Source organism: Pelmatolapia mariae, linkage group LG23, assembly GCF_036321145.2.
Source record: "Pelmatolapia mariae isolate MD_Pm_ZW linkage group LG23, Pm_UMD_F_2, whole genome shotgun sequence".
Lineage (NCBI taxonomy): Eukaryota > Metazoa > Chordata > Actinopteri > Cichliformes > Cichlidae > Pelmatolapia > Pelmatolapia mariae.
In genome coordinates, this window is record NC_086246.1 from 29,102,859 (window position 1) to 29,122,500 (window position 19,642).

Sequence of the window (19,642 nt, forward strand, 5' to 3'; positions counted from 1 at the left end):
GTGCTGCTGCTGCTAGCTCACACAAAGCTCTTTTTTTTGGTCAAGGAGTGAAAACAAAGGATGTACAAATTGTAATAATTCTAATGCACAAAAAACACTAGCATTCACATCCATAGAAAAAATATGCACCTTGACCTTTTCATATTACATCAGCACTGCAAAAAAATTAAGGATTTGAGCCTGTTTTACTATTAAAAATACACAATACAGTTCTCAGTTAAGGTTTTGCTTGTACCACAATTGAATGTAAAACACAATGAATGCAAATTTTCATAGAAAAGATGATGTGAAACTTCTAAAAAAAAAATAGGAAAAGTCCCTCCAATTTGTACTCTTGCACAATTTTACTATTGTAATAAATTTTCTGATGAATTATGATTTGGGCTTTTTATTTGGTTTAATGGCTCCTAATAAAGCTGCATCACAAAGGTTGTTTTCATCTTTTGTGATGAAAAAAAATTGAAAACCTCCATAACCTACAACAAAAAAACAAAAAATTAAATGGTAAAAATAAACAGAAACACAAACAAGTTGTATTTCTAAAATATTTGTGCAGGTGACAAAGCAATAACTATTACTAGAATGTTTTTTGGAATGAATATAATTGTCACTTGCAGGAAGTGGGACTGATGGCTTTTTATGCAGACAAAAAGATGCTGTTTTTACTTAATAATCTGATAATGTTTTGATGTTAGTAACTTGTTTTGTTGCTTAACAAAAGCCACAATATGCTTCACAAAAACAGCGGCTCATTTCAAAAACTTAAGCAAGGTTTAAAGTGTGAAAAAGGACATAGTGAGGTGGGGATGAAGAGCTAAAACTAGTCATTCACCCACTAAGATTTAGACAGTTAGGCATGTAAGGCCACACACCATGCAAACAGTTAAAATACAGGAAGGGGATTGGAGATGGGTGTAACACTGTTTCATTTTTGTAAACACACAGCATGTGGTCATGAGCATGGCATTTCTCGTGTTATACTGCCACATCTTGGACACTAAATGCAACTGCTTTTGAGATTTATGCAATTTCTAAATTATGCAAAATGTGAAGATAACATCATTTACAAAATACCATAATATTTCTTTAACTGTAGTGGTATAGATGTGGTTTCAATGAGACAACAACTATGTGCTGTGTAGTGGATGGGAACTATGGAAATAATTCCACTACATGTGAAACTGTAACATACTTTAAAGCTTATAATGCTTTACATAGCACAGTGGGATAAACCACAGCAGGAATGCTGATCTTCAAGCTCTTATATGTACATTTAAAGTCAGATAAAAGGCTCAGCCAAGGAGTCTGTACTGCTGTATAATTACAGGATTTTGGTTTTATGCTCTGGTTTTAGAACCTTTGCTTTTACTGCACATTTCAAAATTTGTGCAGTAAATTTATTATCATAATGTTATAGAACACACCTGGGATCATTTTATACCCTGGCATGTTTAATAATTTGTGGGGTTTTTCTACTTTATTTTTATATAAATTTTAAATATGAAAACATGGTGAGCAGTTTGCATGAAGATAGCATAAGTTCGAAACCTAAAAATGTATTATTTAGAGGGGAAACTATTAAAAGGAAATCAATGCAAGCTGTTACACTTTCATAACATTTTGTTCTTTTCAACTCATGTACTTGACTGTTTACGCTCTCACTGGAGCATTTTTCAAAACACTCCTGTTATCTGCTGTTTACACATGCTCTTAGAGAGGACCAGTTGTACTTTTCATCATTTTCTGTCTCATATATCCAGTTCAAGTAGTGCATTTTCAATATAAGCATGACCTAGTTGTCAAACATAAGTACAGGTAATCCTGTAGCCAAAAGCTTCAGACTGCTGTCAACGCTCAGTTTCTAATAGTTTTTCTTACTCTTGGCTCTGTTTTATCTCAATTAGAGGTCATGTCTTTTCATGGTGATGCCAGGTACAGGCAATCAGCCAATTAGAATGAAGTTGTTTTAAAAACAGAGAAACAATAGAGCATGAGTGGATGAACTGAGAGGGAGTCTAATATCCACAGACAATTTGGACCACCTCCTTTCAGAACTGTCTTAATTCTTTGTGGCATACGTTTTAGTCCATGTTGAGATGACAGCATCACACACTTGCTGCAGCACATTCATGATGTGATTCTCCAGTTTCATCACATCACAAAAGAGCTCTACTGGATTGTAATCTGGTGATTTGGGGTCTATCTCTGTACAGTAAACTCACTGTCATGTTCAAGAAACCAGTTTTAGATGATTTGAACTTTGGTGGGTTATCCTGCTGGAAGCAGCCATCAGAAGATAGATACACTGTGATCATAACGGCATGGACAGGGTCATCAACAACACTCAGCTTGGCTGTGCTTAAGAAGTGATGCTTGAACCACTGACATAAAGCAAGATAGATCCATGCTTCCAAGTTCTGACCCTACTATACAGACTTATCAGACCAGGCAACTTTCTTCCACTCTTCTACTGTCCAATTTTGGTGAGCCATGTGAACTGTAGGCTCAGTTTCCAGTCCTTGGCTGACAAGAGCGACATGCAGTGTGGTTCAGTGTATGGTGCATTCAGATGCTCTTGACACACTTTTGTTGTAATGAGCGGTTAGTTGAGTTACTGTTGTCAGCTCAAAGCAGTCATTTTCCTTTGACTTCAACGAGGCATTTTCTTCCCGAGAACTATCGCTCACTGGTTATTTTCTGTTTTTCAGATCATTCTCTGTAAACTTTACAGATGGTTGTGTGGGAAAAATCCTAGCAGATCAGCAGCATCTGAAATATTTAGACTAACAACCATGCCAAGCCACTTAAATCAACGCTCTTCTCCGTTCTGATGCTCTGTCTAAACTTCAGCAGGTCATTGCGACCATGTGTACGTGAGTGGCAGCCTTGTGATTGGCTGATTTGACATTGGTTTTAGTGAGTAGTTAAATAGGTGAAGTAAAACTAAATAAGTATCATTTAGACCTATGAGTCATGCAAGGCTACTTTAGTAGAATTCAAGAAAGAAAATATGAAATTAGAAATAAGCATCAAAGGTTCATTGTGGCAAAGAGAACACACAGGGCAGTATTTTACTGATCAAACTTTATGCTTGAATAGAAATTTGCATTCAGGACTTTACTCTTTAGTTTCTTTACTTCAGTCTGGATTCTTTGGTAGGAGTCTGTGCCGCAGTTAAAGAGAAGTGAAACCTTGTGGAGGACTCAGTGAACTGGAGCGCAAGCTCATACCTGAGTGATTAAAGTATTACAAACCCACGTCCACTCACACACATGAAGCATGAGGCTGAAAATGTGGCCGCCAGGTCACCAGACTGTGAACTGAGAAACGACACGTGCTGCTAGAAAGCATTAACAAAATCCAAAAGGATGAAGGATGTGTAGAGAAAGAAAGGAAAACAGAAAAAGAGATGGAAGGAGAGGCTGGATGTGAAGGTGAGGAAGAGGAGAAGGGAGGCCACATGGAGAAAGAAGATAAGAGGGAGGACAATATAGAAATGGACCAAGAGGAGATGGAGGGAAGAGCAGTGGAAAGAGAAGCAGAGATGGAGGAAGAAATGACTGAGAGAGAAGAGGAATTAAAGACACAGGGAGAGAACGAGAGAGAAGAAAGGAGGGTTAAGTGTGAGAGGATGAAATGAAACATTCTACAGCAGAGGTAGAGAAAGAAAGACACGATGAAAATGAGGAAGGAGAAATAGAGGATGACAGAAAGAAAGAAAACCATGAAGTCGAAGAGTGTGATGGAGAAAAAGAGGGAAATAAAGGGAGGAAGAAGGATGAAAGCAACAAAAGAGGGGTGGAGAAAAATAATGATGAGTAAGAAGAGTGGTTTAAGTATCAGAAGGAGGAAGATGAGAAAGAAGTAGGAAAAGTATGTGAGGATGAAAGTCAGGGTGAGATGAAACAAGTTGTAACAGAGGAAAGTGGAGATGAAAGAGCAGGAAGAGGAATGGAAAAAGAAGATGCAGATGAAAAGAGAATAGAGCAAGACAGACAGATAACAGGAGGAAATGTAGAAGGAGTCAAAGTGGAGAAGCTGAAAGAGCATCACGCTGAAAACGAAGAGGAGGTAAACAAAGAAAAGGAAGAACAAGTTAATGTAAAAGAAGAAGAAACAGAAGAATGGGCTGAGGAGCCAGGAAAGAGGCCTGATCAGTCTGATCCCCCAAAACTGTCCCTCTGTCACCTCTGCAGGACCCAGAATCTGCTGAAACTCTGCATCACGGCACAGAAAACAAAGCTCCCAGAGTCCTCACAGACGGAGAGAAAGGGGCTGTCGCTGCCAAAACCCACAGCGGGGACATTTATCCCACATCGCCGAGCAGTGACAAGGAGGCTTTTCTGAGCAGCACAGACGCTTCACACCAAACTGCTGCTGCACAGAGTGTGACAGACACAAACGTTCCCTGTGCTGACGCTCATCTGAATCTAAGTGAACAAACAGAGACGTCGCAGCGCAGTTTACAGGAGCAAGAGCGGCATCCAGGTGAAAGAGCTGGAGTAGAAGAAGCAGGCAACTCCAGAAATACCCACCTGTATTGCTCACAGGTAACCAGAGAATTCACTGGAAAGATTTCAGTCCTGGCTGGTTTGGTGACACCTGTGGTCACAGGTAGGAACTGCACACATTAAATCAGACACTTATCAGGTAGAATAAGCTTGGCTTTAGATGCACCAGAATGTTTTTGGGTTTTTTTTTAAATGGGGTACCACACAGGAGAGCAAGAAAAAGGCAGATCCATGGTATATCAAATTTATGAGGAAAACATGTTAAAATTTGACTGAAGAAGAGCTGAAGTGAATAACTGAAAGAGTGAAAGAAGTGAACTTTTTATTTACGTAAAACTACAAACATTTTAGCATCGAAATATGCTCACAATGACTGTAGAAAAGACCATTATTGAGTAAAATCCTTTACATGGTATTATTATACATAGACATAGTATTTTTGGTCATATTATTATTTATTTTATTTATTTTAATTACAGTATGTTGCTGGGTACCTTTTTCTAAGAAATCTACAGAATAACAATAAACTAATCCTTAAGAATATTTTGGCTTTTATTTGCTAAAAAGTGAAATACTTGCTTGCAAAATATGGCGGAGTGGAAGGAAAAAGTTATTGTTATAGTCTTTAGATCAGCATTAAGACTTCCTAACAAAGACAAGGTCTACAAATAAGCTAATGCAGCAGTGCTTATACATACTGTTTCTGTGAAATAAGGTAAATTTTCATTTAAAATAAGAAACAAGAAGATATGGGTGAGGTTTATTTTTGTGTTGTCATACGTTGTTAATAAAATGGTTTTATAGACCCAAAATTCAGATTGCAGTGTAAAAACATTGATATATTTGTTCTGTAAACATTCCAAAGTGAAGTTACTGTTTTCAAATGTTCAGATCTACATTGGATATTATATAACTGCAGCTATGATTGGCTGGAACACAGTTACTGAAAGTGAAGATTTGAGCCAGAAGGTTCATTCATTAAAATTCCACAAAGATGACACTGACTCAACTAAGATAAATATTAGTGGACAAAAACCTCCATGGAGCAAAAGAAAGTCATTTTAAGTCATGTCCTAGAAGTACTTAAATTATTCAAAAACATGTGCATTTTCAGACCTACAGACATCGCTTTGCAGACCAGAGGACAAAGTGACACTGATGGAAGCTCCTGCTCAGTCCTCGATGGAAGATGAACAAGAGAGCAAAATCTCCTCTGGCACAGTAAAACCTCCAATGAAAACCGTAAGGTCTCCTGTGATGAATGGTGAGGCTGATGCTGCAGATGACAAGAAGAAAGATGGCCAACAATCATCGAAGTACAAAACAGTGTCCTACAGAAAGATCCCCAGAGGAAACACCAGGCAGAGGATTGATGAGTTTGAGTCCATGTTTAACTCGTGAATGAGCGTTAAACATAATATATAGTAACATACTGATATATAATATATGTAGAGGATTTGCTGAAATTAACCAAGTAGTTTTTTTCTGATTCAGCTCTTGCAAATTATGACAGCTATTGGTAATGTTTTGAGAAAACCAGAAGATCCAGAGCAGAGCTTTGGGGTACTTTTTTTTTCTAAAATATGTACATGATTTTATATGACTGTATTTGTACCTGTTGCTTGTTTGGGATGCTCAGGTGGCAGTTGTTTTTTTGTTTTTTTGTTCCATCTTCATAGGCAGTCCATCCCCTCCCCAATTCCCTAACCTGACTTCATTAACCCTATCCCAAAAACTCAGCTCAATAAAACTCAGATCTTTAGTTGGCATCTGAGCAAATAAAACCTTAAGGGAAGTTCTGTCTAATTGCTGCCATTGCTCCACTTGACAGTTAAGGATCCAAAAAATGAAAGACTGCTTTTGATCCTTTGTTGGTCCCAGACTTAAAACAAATGAAATTTCCCACTGAATTGAATTCACCCAGTTTTGTTTTGGTTTTTTTTTTTAGAAATACAGTGTGTCATGCAAACTCCTGAAGTTTCATTCATTTAATATTTTAACATTGTAGAGGATTCTAGAGTCTTCTTAAGGAACAATTTTTGTTGGCATCAACTACCTTTACTTAAAACAACATACATGTCTGCAGTGGTACAAACACCAGAGGATTATCTTTTTTTGAGGTTTTTGTTGAATATTTTGACAATAAAATGAACCTATTGCTGAATCTTTGTGGTATTTCTGTGCCTTTTGTGTTCCTTTTCACAACTTCACTTTTTTTTTTTAACTTTATTTATTTTTACAAATCCACAATATTAAACTCTTGTTAGTCATCTCTAGGACATCAAATGATTTTTTAAGTCTTCTAAACATTATAGGAAGACAGATTTATATACAATACAGCATTGTTTGCATAATAATAATAATTATTATTGTTATTATTGCTCTTATTATTATATAAACATACATGAATTGTCCAATATTATTTTTTTGTGAGGAAAAAATTGCAAGATTACCTAAAATTTGAGGGAGCTTGTTTCTCACATTGAAAAACCAAAACAAAAAACACTAACAAACAAAAGAAAACATTATTGTTATTATTTAGCTATAGATATATACATATGTAAATAATTATTTTTTCCACCACACCTAAGTTAAAATTCAGGGTTTGTATGTTGAAATACAGAGATTTTACTTTTTTATGGTGGCAGAGACAAACTTCCATTGATAATATGTAGAGGTCATTTGAGGTTGGTAAACACAGTAAGGACTACTATTCCCACAATCCCCTGCGTCTTTCGGTGACGTCACATAGAGCCCGGACCCGGCGTAGTGGCGCTGTGTGTGTTTGGCAACAACAAAAAGAGTGTTTTGAGAATAGTTTAACTGCATTTTCACCCGCGGTATTTTAAGGGACATTATCACAGGTAAGTTAAGTTATTCGGTGGAGTGCCTTCGACTTCATTAAGTTTTATTTTTAGTGTGAGCTAAAAGCGAGAGTTAGATTACAGTGTTGATTTTAGCCGGTTGGCTCGCTGGCTAGCAAGATGGCTCCGGCTACTTACTGCGAAACAATAACAAAGAATGAGCCATGGTGATGAATTTAAATGGATTGGTGTGTTTTTAAAGTTTATTGTGAACTGAATATAGCTGCAAAGTGTAATGTAATAATTTAGGGAAGGTGTGGGTCTTTTTAATTGGTGCTGTTGCCGGTGTACGCCTTCCGCTTCAGGCGTTAGATGGTGGCGATGACTCCGCCGCTACTGCTGTCCGTTGGAGGAAGAGGAAGAGGAAGGAGGTGATGATGATGATGACATGCAGTTAGCTAGCTGGCTGCCTCTCTTGCTGGACGGACGGACTAGAGCCCGCAGAGTGTCGGAGGTGTCACCGCGAAAACAGCGAAGGATCCGTGCTGAAGAGAGGCGAAGATGCCGCGGAGAAAACAGTCCAACCCGCAGCCGGTGAAACGTAAGTCCAGCTGTTTACTTCCAGCTCTTTGCTGCCTTTCTGTCCGCATGAAGCTTAAATCACTGCCATAGAATAAGGTAATGAGTCTTTGCTGGGTATTGGTCCACTTTAAATGCATTTTTATAAAGTTAGACACATTTCTGAGGGATACAGTCATGTTAAAAGTTGCCTGACTGGTCCTCGAGTCCTTTCCTCTTTATCTCCCTGAGAGGAAGACTGCTGAAGACATGTTGTCCTTTAAGCAGATGTGTTTATCTGTTATCTCATCCTGACTGTTCTGGCTCACTTGGATTCTCCACCTCCTCTCTGCTTCCTATCTCCACTTCCTCTTCGCAGGCTCCCTACCTGACCTCCCCCTGCTCCCTCCCTTCGTTCTTCCTCTCTTTCTTTCACAGCTTCCTGTATGATTTCTGTCATTCCCCTTGGTTTCCTGTGCACCCTCACCTTTATTATTAACAGGGGCCAGAAGACGTTTTTAGGTTTTAGTTGTGTCTCCAGTTTCTTTTGTTTTCCTCTCCTCCCACGCGTCACCTGTAGAACGCTCACCTCCCTTTGTTTACATTTGCTTGACTGCGTGGGCATCAGTCAGCTTAAAAAAGAGAATACTGGATTTAGGAGACCTGAAGTCACCTGTTGACCTTCTCAGATTTCTAATGATGTACATATTTAAACAAGCACTAGATGGGAGTGTACTTGTGAGCATGTGTGCAGGGGCTCAGAGGAAAAAAAGGCCAGTACATCCTTGTATTCAAATTACTCGTATTCAAAGTCTAACTGCAGCTCAAGTAACTTCTGGACGTCTGACACAATCACAGCAGTGTTATCTGAAAGAGTGATCGCACAGTTGAACCAAAGCTTCTGTAAAACTGAACTCTATAACCTTCAATAAAAGGAGGATTGATGTGTTTTAGTTTCAGATCGGTCTACGTTTGAACACGTTAGCAGTTCATTTGAACAAAGATTGACCGAAGCAGGTGAACAGCTTTGGTTCTACAGTGGAGGAATGACATTTTTTGCTGTCAGAACCGAAACCAACATTTTAATGCAGGAAAATCTAAAATATCTGGGATTTGTAAGATGTTGGGTCTTAACTCACATTACCTGCCTGCAGACTTGTTGGAAAACTAAAAGACTTTAAACAGGACTCTTAGCAGTAGCTTGCAGAACCAGCTTTATCAACTACAACTTCAAATAATAATTTTCTGTGTGATTTTATCCGTCTGTAACACTCTTCTTTACAGCGTTGCTCCAGTTCATTGAGGTATGCAGGTATTCATTTAAGATTTGTTGCAGGGCTTGGGATCATTGTTCAGTTGAATGACCCTGTTTGTACCAATAATGTAAAATAATCTTTAGCTGTCACACAGACAACCTCATGTTTGACTGTAGAATACTTTGGTATACAGGTTGAGTCAATGACTGCAAGATGTCCAGGTCCTGTCTGTATAATAAGTCCAAATCATGACCCTTCCACCACCATGCTGACAGCTGTTATGAGATGTTTGTGCTGATATGCTGAGTTTGATTTTGGTCTTGCTGTGCAAAGGACTTCCAGAAGTTCCAGAAGTCTTGTGATTTGCAGCTTTGCAAATCTAAGCTGTGCTGTCATGTCCTTTTTAGAGAGAAGAGGCTTTCAGTGCCTGGCAGTTCTTGCAAACAAGCCACAGTTGATTAGTCTTTTTCTAATTGTGCTGTCATAGACATTTAACTAAGGTAACCGAGGCCTGTAGAATCTGAGATGAAGCTCTTAGGGTTTTTTGCATTTTCTCTGGGCCTTGCACAGTCTGACATTGGGGTGAATTTGCTGCGATGTCCACTCCTGGGAAGACTGGCAGCTGTCTTGAATGTCTTCCATTTGTGGGTAATCTCTGTCTCTGTAGAATGTATAACTTGGAAATGTCCTTATAACCCTTTTGAAACCCTTTTACCTTCTTAATTCCTACTTACCTGCGCAGCCTTAAACTTGTCATACAGCATCTTTGTTTTCTTTAGTCGATGCAGGAAGCAGTCACAGTGCAGCTTGAATTAGTTTGAAAATTTTTTAATGAGTTGTGGTGTTTGTTACTTTCTGCCCTCTGGCTGCTGGTCTGCAGCTAACGATTGCTTCTGTTGTTATATTTTTGGTTCCTACTAAAAAGGTTTCAACCAAACAGAAATCAACAAGCGTCTCATATAAATGTTTTTCACTTATTCTTTTTTTTCAGCGGGGTTTAGTTTACTTAGGCCTAATCTTCATTTTTAAAATAGCCTCAAATGACAGGAAAACTCAGACTTTTGCCTTAATTGGATGTGTGTATTGGCCTCCAGAGGCCCATTTTGAGAAGGAAAAACATCTTAATTTTCTAAATTTATCTAAATAAATCTGCAAAAGCACCCCATATTTTTCCTGAATTAGTTTATCTTGTCTTAGTAAATGTCTCAGAACCTTAAATTCTAATTACTTTTTAGTTATGATTAAAAAGTTAATTATTAAAAATTACGTTAGCCAGTGTTTGTCATTGACCTCTAAAAGACAAATAGGTCAGAAACACCGCAGCAGAATAATTTTCTACTCTAACTACTGTTAATAGTTATACAAACTGTTTGAAAAAGTAGGTTTTGTAGGTTTCAAATTAAAGCTCAGGAAAATGTGAATAAAGAGAATAATTTAAGTTTCCTTAATGTTTAGTGTAAATATTTTTAATTATCAGTAAGTTTTTATTTTCTTTGTGACATTAAAAGTTAGAATTGCTCTAAGCTGGGTCAACAAATGTCCGCTCAGAGGTTTAAGAGTATAAAAATGTTCTGTATCATCAGTTCTGTGTTCGACTCGTCTTCCTCTTCCTGACCCTCTCAGCCTCGTTCCTCACCCCACAGCTCTTCCTCCTCAGCACTTATCTCACGCTCACCGATTTCCTTCTCGTTTCCTCTCCACCTCCTTTGCTGTTATCCTTCTTCTTCTTTTTTTGTGTGTTTTCAAGCACAAACTCTGTTATCGGCTGTATTCTGTCCCGTTTATCAAATGTGTTCTCTGCAGCCAAACTTTAAGACAAAAACAAAAAAAACATGTGTATGTGAAACATGAGCCTGATTTTTGTCTTTAAACGTCTGCTTTTTTATTACTGTTAAAAAAACAACCAACAACCCTGCAATCTATAAATGTGTCTGGGGTTTTTTTTGGGGGGGGGGGTTGTTTGTTTTTTAAAGGAAATGAAAATTTGTTACATAAAGAGAAGAGATGTTGATGTTTGTGTCAGATGTTCACAGCTTTACAGCTCGTATCACCAAGGGAAACTTTTGAGTGAAACCCAGACTTTTTAACACCCTCAGGTGGAAGCTGACTTTGTGTTTCAGGATGGGCTTGGCGTTTGTCTTCATTTGGTCAGGTGTGTTTATACAGGAAATTATGAGAAATGTTTGTGTGTCTGTTTGCACTCAGTGGACTCTGAGGATGGGGCAGTGGTGTGTGAGCCGGGCTGTCTCGTTTTGGACAGCGACTTCCTGCTGAGCGGCGAGCTGGAGTTTGGAGACTCGGAGATCATGGGGCTGGATAGAGAGTCTGGTCAGTAACACACACACAGGTTTTTACATACACGGGGTTGGAAAGCAAGCCACATATTTAAACATTTCACATGTTTTTATTAGGGTTTTTCTCTCTGTTTTGACTGAAGCATTGACCCTGTGCTCACACAATATTTTAAACATTGTTCTCCCAATTCCTGATAATCAGGCGAGGTTTGGTCCCTTTGATGATCGGGCTCGAAAAGACTTACAAGTTCAAACTGATGTGCTTTCCGTATTTAAGATTTTGAGTTTATGGTACTTTGTACCATAAGTTTGTCTCTGAGTTTGTTGAAAGTGAAATAATATGCAAGCCCATTTCGTTACTGTCTGTAGCACAAGTTAAAAAGTCAAATGTTTGCTAATTAAAAATTCAGAAAGTTAAACAGAATGTAAGCTGAATGTATTATTGGGTAATTAGTCTGCATTATTAGTTTATCGCTGGGCAAGTGAAATGCATTGAGTGTAAAAATCTGCCAAATGAAATGTGTGGCGCTAACCACTGTGATGACCCCTTGTGGTAAGGGAGAAGCTGAAAGTAGCTTATAGATTTTAAAATTTACATTTGAAGCCAAGTTAAAGAGTCACAAATGTTGAGCTAAAATGAAAAGTATGCAGTATTTTCACTTTTTAACTTGTCTGGGTTTCCATAGATGATGCTGTAGTGAAAGAGCAATGAACGACTATGCATGCCGGTGGTGTTCGTGCACCAACTGTGAAGTCCTCACAGGTCCATACTAGCAACTGAGTTGTAAAGGACTCCCTCTTTGCCTGAACCACCGGTGTCACCACTCAGAAATAATCTCAGCATCAGTGCTGGTGTAGGAGTAGAAGAAGTCGAAAGCTGGTGCAGCTTTTGTGATGTCACTTATGGTACAGGCTGATGCATAGAGGGCAAAGACATTTCATCGCTATGTTAGGAGCTCGGAGAAGTAGATTCTCCAACTGACTAACTTAAGTTGTCATGTTGTTTCTTGTTTTGACTTCTATTCCTGCTCCAGCGCTGATGCTGCTGATTTCCTTCTGAGTTGCAACACCTCACTCAGGAGAAGTGAGTTCAGCGTGCCTCAGCTGCCAGCATAAATGTATAAATCATTCCTGTAATAAATTAAGTTTTTAAATGCAGCGGTCATTTCCTCAAACCCCGTGAGAGTTGAATTTTTCTCCTCAGAGGTCGACGCGACTGTTTAACCCTGTGTTCTTCTTCAGGTATGACTGTCTTCTCTCTAAGTGTGGAGGACGACTCGTCAGCACCGACAGACTCCACCTTCCCAGCGTTCCTCTCCTGTAAGGGATGTGGTCAGCTTCTGGGAGACACACCTTTGGGGGCAGGCTTAGATCTTGGTAACTACTGACTGACTATAACATGCCTGGCTGTTTACATGTGGAGTTAAAAATAAAAAAGACCTGGGCACAGAGTGATATTGGAATATTTTCACTTCTTTGATTTGAGTTTAGTGTCCAGTAAATCTCACAACTCTATGATGGATAGAATCCAGCATATGTAAGCACATGAACACACATGCATGTGAGTCACATCTACATAGTCCACCACTGACATTAAAGTGGAAACAGCAAGTCTATTTCTTGCCTCAGAGAGCAGACACAACTCAATGTAAAATAAAAGACCAGTTTTAGTTTTCTCACTGGTTACTGACTGTTAGGTGTAAACAAGAAAGAGTAATCAAGTGTAATTCTGCATAAATGTATTAATATGCTAACTCAAACTCAGAACTGTAGGAATACATGAAAAGTTTATCACCAGGTTGTGCTGTACTGTATTAAAAGGTTATTGTAGAGAGCCTGGTTATTGGAGTATGTGCAGATGAGTAGATTATGATAAAAAATAAAGTTTGACTATAATATGACCAACATAATGATTGTAGCATATGTATGTACCCAATTTGCTCCTTAATGGGTGAGGCCAGTGTCAGTGAAACTTTGTGCTGTCTCATCCCAAAATTTGTAACTGAGGCCGAATGTTGTTCCACAAACCTCTAAATACAGAATAAAAAACTTGAAAAGGGGCTGCACGCCTGGAAAAAACTGCCCATACAGTGGCTTTTTGCTATGTGTATGTGCAATAAATAACAGTGGTCCTAGAATTGAACTCTGGGGCACTCCTTTAATTACATGAAACAGATGTAAATGTGATTCCTGCACACACTGGAACCTGCCTGATAAATCATTTTTAAACCATCGGGCACAGGGGGGTTGTTTTTCCTCATGAACCACCCTGCTCTGACAAGTCTTTGCTTTAAGATTTATCATCCACTGTGTCAAATGCCTAGGTTAGATCAGTAAAAATGGCTGCAGAGGTTTGTTTTTACTTTGTTTGTACTGAATCAATATAATATTGTTTAATATTAATATTGTTTTAATTATTTTAACATTAGAAAATGTGATTTATTTCATTCCAGGTGTAGGACTCGACCTAGGGGCAGAGCTTTATTGTCTCTCCTGTGAGGAGGGCCTCCAGCATGGCACCTCCATCGACTCCTCTCAGTTGGACGGTTCCAACCTGTCCGATAGATCCCTCGGCGGCAGCTCCGAAAGGAAGAGGAGAAACGTAGACAAAGCCAGCGGTGTTGCGGACCCCGCCCCTAAACTGTACTCCTGTTCGCTGTGCACCTTTACCTCACGCTACTCCAACCATCTCAAACGCCACATGCGGATCCATGACGGCCAGAAGCCGTACCGCTGCCCCGTCTGCCCCTACGCCTCAGCCCAGCTCGTCAACCTGCAGCGCCACGCCCGCACACACACCGGGGAGAAACCGTACAGGTGCCACCAGTGCAGCTACGCCTGCAGCTCCCTTGGCAACCTGCGCAGACACCAGCGCATGCACACACAGGAGAGACCGCAGAGGAGGGAGAAGGAGAAAAGACGGGGAAGACGGAAAAAGGCAAACAGTGATGCTGAAGAAGGTGAGTAAACACAAACCTTTACATCAATTATGGTCTCAGAGTTAAAAAGCTGATAAATTTGTGTTAAAACAAGTTTGTTAATCAATAATTTCACAGGCTGCCTGCAGCTTCTCTCTCTTTTTTAATCGCTTTGAAGGAAACTCTTTCTGATTGCTAATCTGACAACTAACTTTTATATATTTCACCTTTGGACTGAAAATTCAGTTCATCATCATCAGTATAAATAACATTTTCAGATCGTCTACGTAGCAGGGTGTGCCACTAATGTGAAAAAGCAGTCATTTAGGAGAAGTCACAGCGATGTCTTTTTGTTCAGTGTTTCCCTCTTTGGTGGGTTTGGAGGCTTCCTGGAAAAGTTCTCCTCTGGGATTTTAGACCGATTAACACCTGTTTATGGGATTTTTCTTGTAATGCATTTACAGTAATGACTTGTTTTCAGTTTAGGTAAAGTTGGTGTCACCAGTGCTCCAGTGTGCTCTGTGGACTGTGACAGGTTAGGTGAATAACATAGAGTCATGTGATAAAGGAAGCACACCCTCTTTCTTGCCATGATGTAATGAAAAATTATCTGGTCTGTGGCAAAGGTGTACACCACGAGCAAAGTTCATAACACAGACATGCTTTATATGCTTTGTTTCTTAACAACTTAAAACATGCTGCAAATGAATGAATTGGTGTAAAAGTGGCTCTTCCAGCCAATTTGAAAACTTTGAAAATATAAAATTGTAAACCTTAAAGTTAGTGTTGTCTTACTTTAGATGTAATTTAATTTCAAATATGTCTACATAACACTTATATATGTGTATGAGATGTATGTATTTTGTTTTGTTCTCTCTCTCTCTCTCTCTCTCTCTCTCTCTCTCTCTCTCTCTCTCTCTCTCTCTCTCTCTCTCACTCGCGCTCTGGTTGGAGGGGTTGGGGACTGCCCTCCGAGGGAAAGGCAGGGGAAACACTGCAGATCTAAGAGCGAAGCATGTGTTATTGTGTCATTGTGAAATCATCATTATAACAGCAGCAATAGATTTCAGCTTCAGTGTGACCACATGTTGAGTATTCAGTTTTTCATTATCAGTTGATTAAATGTTCGTGTGTTTGTCTGTTGGTTATAGTCACATGCATCTCTTTTTGATAAAGGAAACCACTCTGATGTCTCTTTGTAATTCTGTTTTTAAAGGCTCTTACTACAATTTAGTGTCTTTGTGACGGAGCCGTGAGATACGCTCACTTTTGTTGCTTGTTTGGGCCAAGCCCCACAAACACACACATGACGCCTGCATTTCCCATTTAGCAAAATGCTGACATATATCCTGTGGTAACCATGTAGTTTTGTGATAAAAACTAACCAGGCTTTTTAAGCTGTTCTTTATGTAGAAATTTTTAGATTTAAAGCACACTCAAAACTTGGAAATATCACAAACCCAGAGCTGAGGTTTGATGACATGTGGAGGGTTTGCATTTTGGAGATTTGACAACTCCAAATTTAAAAAAAAAAAAAAAAATTTTCTGAGGGGGAGATTTCTCATCTTGGAAGCAGTGAGTAGAGCAGAAAAGAGGAAGCAAGTCGGCAAAATGAGGAAGAGAAATTCTCTCTGGCTTAGTGCTCAGTGACCTAAAACTGAACTGCATGATGGGGAACATCTAGAAGAACGTGTTTACACTGCAGCTAATAATGATCCAAACAACTTTGCCTTTTTAATGCTTCCCTATGTGTCTGCAGTCATGTCAGACCTGACCCTGCGAGTTTCCCAGGACTCTGCTTACCTCCAGACGTTGGGAGGACTCGGCTCCCCCTCCGGCCCCCTTCCAGTCCTCCTCTTCCCACTCTGCTGCCGGGTGTGCGGCCTCACCCTGGAGGAGTCCGACCTAGAGGGCGACAAGGCAGAGGGAGAGGTGGAGGGCGATGGAGGACAGGTTTGTTTACCAAAACAAAGCTGGTTTTCTTTGAAATCCTCTATAAACTTTAGGATGAAATGAAGGGTTGTATAATGTGTAGTTTGTTTCCACGACAAACAGAAAAACTGAAGCTCCGCCCACCACAAACTTCCACATTTTCCCAGTTTACATTAACGATAACAGAGTGACTTCCTCCCTCATGCTGCTGTCACAAGCTAAAAGGTCAGTGGCAATCTTAAGGTGGTGCACAGGTTCAGGCCACCATAGATTCAGATGGCGGGCATTCTCTCATCGGTTTTGGTCAATTTTGTCAGAATTTTTTTGTCAGATTTCCAATACATGCCATTTTCACCCCGTATTGTGTCTTCAGCTCTATCTACAAGTTCTCTATGGTCCCAGCAGGATCAACCAACCTCCTGACAGGAAAAATCTTAAATCTTAGTGATTTAGTTGTTAATAGACTGGTACTGATATAGTGCTGTTCTACACAAATTGAATAATTAAAGTGCTTCCTTACTACAAGCCTCATTCAGCCACACCTTCAAACAAGTACTTTTTCCCCCCCTATGCCTGAACACTTTTTAGCCCCTGTCATCCTAAAAACTTTGTAAAGCTTGCTGCTGCTGCTAATTAGGATTTGTGAGCAATTTTGTCACGTCAGGGCTGCTCTCTTTTCTGGAGTTAAAAGCTCATAAGTATTAATAGATGAACAAATGTGTAAGATGCCTCATTATCTTATTCTTTTCAGTTCATTTATATTTATACAGCATCAATATACAAAAACACTTGCCTAAAGAGACTTTATATTGTAATGTAAAGAGCCTAAAATAATCCAGAGAAAACTTCAACAATTAGATGACCATCTATAAGCAAGCACTTGGTGAATGTGGGAAGGAAAAACTGATGTTGAAGGTGGCTATCCCACTGTGGGAGCGTTTTAAACCTGCAGGCTTTCTAATGACCACCACGGAGCGGCGACTCTGGTTAATGACAGTTTGATTGTATGATCTGTCCACAGGAAATGTGTGCTCTGTTATTTTTCCAGGTTTGCCGCCGTTGCTCCAAAGACAACTCGAGGGCTCCCTGCAGCAGGGACGTGTCTCGGGGATCCCGGCGCGGTCAGCGCGGCAACAAGCTGTACCGCTGCCCTCACTGCCCCTTCCTGTCCCACTACCCCAACCATCTGGCCCGCCACTCCCACGTCCACTCAGAGGAGAAGCCTCACCGCTGCCCGCACTGCCCCTACACCTCCTCACATCTCGACAACCTCAAGCGGCACCTGCGTGTGCACACAGGCGAGAAGCCTTACCAGTGCCCGTCGTGCAGCTACGCCTGCGGGAACTTGGCTAACCTGCGACGTCACGAGCGCATCCACTCGGGCGCCAAGCCATTCCACTGTGCCATCTGCGGCTACTCCTGCAACCAGAGCATGAACCTGAAGAGGCACATGCTGCGGCACACGGGCGAGAAGCCGTACGCATGCGGCGAGTGCGGCTACACCACGGGTCACTGGGACAACTACAAACGCCACCAGAGGAAGCATGGGCACAACACGGACAGCTGGGACAAACACGCGCCCATCAACGGCCTCGGCTGGGGGCAAGACACTCAGGAGAGCCAGAGTCAGGGACAGGAGCACTCTTAGATACTGTGTGTGTGCGCGTGTGTGTGTGTGTGTGTGTGTGTGTGTGTGTGTGTGGGAGACAAAAAATGACTGCAGCGGTTAGTCGATCGACAAAAAACCCAGTATCATTATTTTAATAAGTTCAGGGTTTTAGAGTCCACCTTCTCCAGTGTGAGCTGCTGATTGTTTATAAAGTCAGATTTTAAAAATATTTAGCCTCTTATAAAGACACATGCTTTATGTAAAAGATGGGTGTGGCTACGGTGACGTCACTTTTGTGATGCTTAAAGCTGAGCAGTTTGACTTAATTTTGAAACCAGTTAAGTTGCCCGCTGCAAGCTACTAGAAATATTGCAATTTAAGGCACTTCCACTTTGGCTTTGCTTTGCTGATCCAGAGGTTACGTCCATCTTTTATATGCATTCTGTGGCTGGATGAAACAAGGTGAAAGTAAATAATCGTCTTGATGGAGCGCAGTCCTGGCATTTCTGTGGATCACAGGATTACTCTGTGTGCCCTGCAGACCCTCTGAGTAATTAAAGTGATCGAGATGATAAACACAAAGATACTTTAAAGAACCACAGAGAGATGCAAAACCATTATTAAAAAGCACAAAATGAGCATGACAAGATGCAAAATAACTGTAGAGAGAACTCCAAAGAGATACAGAAACATCGTCAGTGTGATCTATGTCTTTTTGTGACACCAATATGAATATGAACATGAGAAACTTTCTCAGGGATCACCCACCCTAAACATGTTCCCTCCATGCTTACAGTCAGGATCAGCATCATCACATTTTTGCTCTTTAGTTATTTACAGCTGCAAATTAAAACCACACCAATGCTGCATCACCTGCAGACCATCAGAAAGGCAGCTGATTCTCACACATCCATTTGCTGACTGCTGTTTACTGAGGTGAAAACTCACTTCGTGTGTAGCAAGTTTGCAATTTCTCAAGGTTTAAAAAAATGCCAGCAACTATTTTTAAAAAATTTGTTTTGTTTTGTTGCTCAACTAATCGCTGCGTCATTAATCAGGACAAACGCCGGCAGTGAAACTGGAGCAAAGCCACACCTTAAAAGTGATTGTAACCCACAAACTACACAACAATATTTAACTCCTGCAGGGCAGTGTGAGCATCATGCTGGCTTTTTTTTCCCACCACACTGGCGCGACTGTAGGAAGACCCAGCTTAGTGACATGTGTTTGTGAGGACAGCGAAGCCTTTTCTCTTCAGGTAAAAGCCAGTAAAGCACCCTCATTAGTGTTTTTTCTTTTTTTATTTAATCGACATGAGCTCTTGTCTATAGCAGCCATTAATGGTGGCTGTTCCACAGATTTCCTCTCTGCATCAAAGACGTCGAGAGACTCCAGGAACTCGTTTTCACACATCTTGAATGTATTTGTCAGAAACTCCTTCAAAGAAAGCAAACACAGTCTTACACCCAGGCCAGTGTGTTATCACATCTATTTAACAGAGCAAGGGAAATAACTGTGTGTGGGGGGGGTGTGGGTGTGTGTGTTATGTATACACTGGTGAGCTCGTGTTGGAGCTAAACTCAGGTGCCTTTAACAGACTGAACGACTGTAATGCTGCACTGACTTTATAAAGGGGCATTTGTGCGTGTGTGTGTGTGTGTGTGTGTGTGTGTGTGTTATACACATGTATACAGAGTTTTTAATCAGTGAGGGTGACATCAACACGTTGCTCTGTTCTCAGATGAATGCAGTGAGAGGAC

At 40.3% G+C, this 19,642-nt stretch overlaps 1 protein-coding gene across 1 annotated transcript in view; it reads left to right on the plus strand.

The window, feature by feature from the left end:
• Window positions 1-7,260: 7,260 nt before the first annotated feature.
• Window positions 7,261-19,642, plus strand: part of LOC134620816 (zinc finger protein 513-like) — a 12,834-nt gene continuing 452 nt past the window's right edge. The window contains exons 1-7 of the mRNA XM_063467122.1: window positions 7,261-7,375; window positions 7,681-7,916; window positions 11,335-11,457; window positions 12,666-12,800; window positions 13,877-14,383; window positions 16,101-16,294; window positions 17,322-19,642. The exon at window positions 17,322-19,642 is cut by the window's right edge and continues 452 nt beyond it. Of these exons, the coding sequence (XP_063323192.1) occupies window positions 7,877-7,916; window positions 11,335-11,457; window positions 12,666-12,800; window positions 13,877-14,383; window positions 16,101-16,294; window positions 17,322-17,921 (1,599 nt within the window). The 5' untranslated portion in view covers window positions 7,261-7,375; window positions 7,681-7,876 and the 3' untranslated portion in view covers window positions 17,922-19,642. The remainder of the gene's footprint in view (window positions 7,376-7,680; window positions 7,917-11,334; window positions 11,458-12,665; window positions 12,801-13,876; window positions 14,384-16,100; window positions 16,295-17,321) is intronic.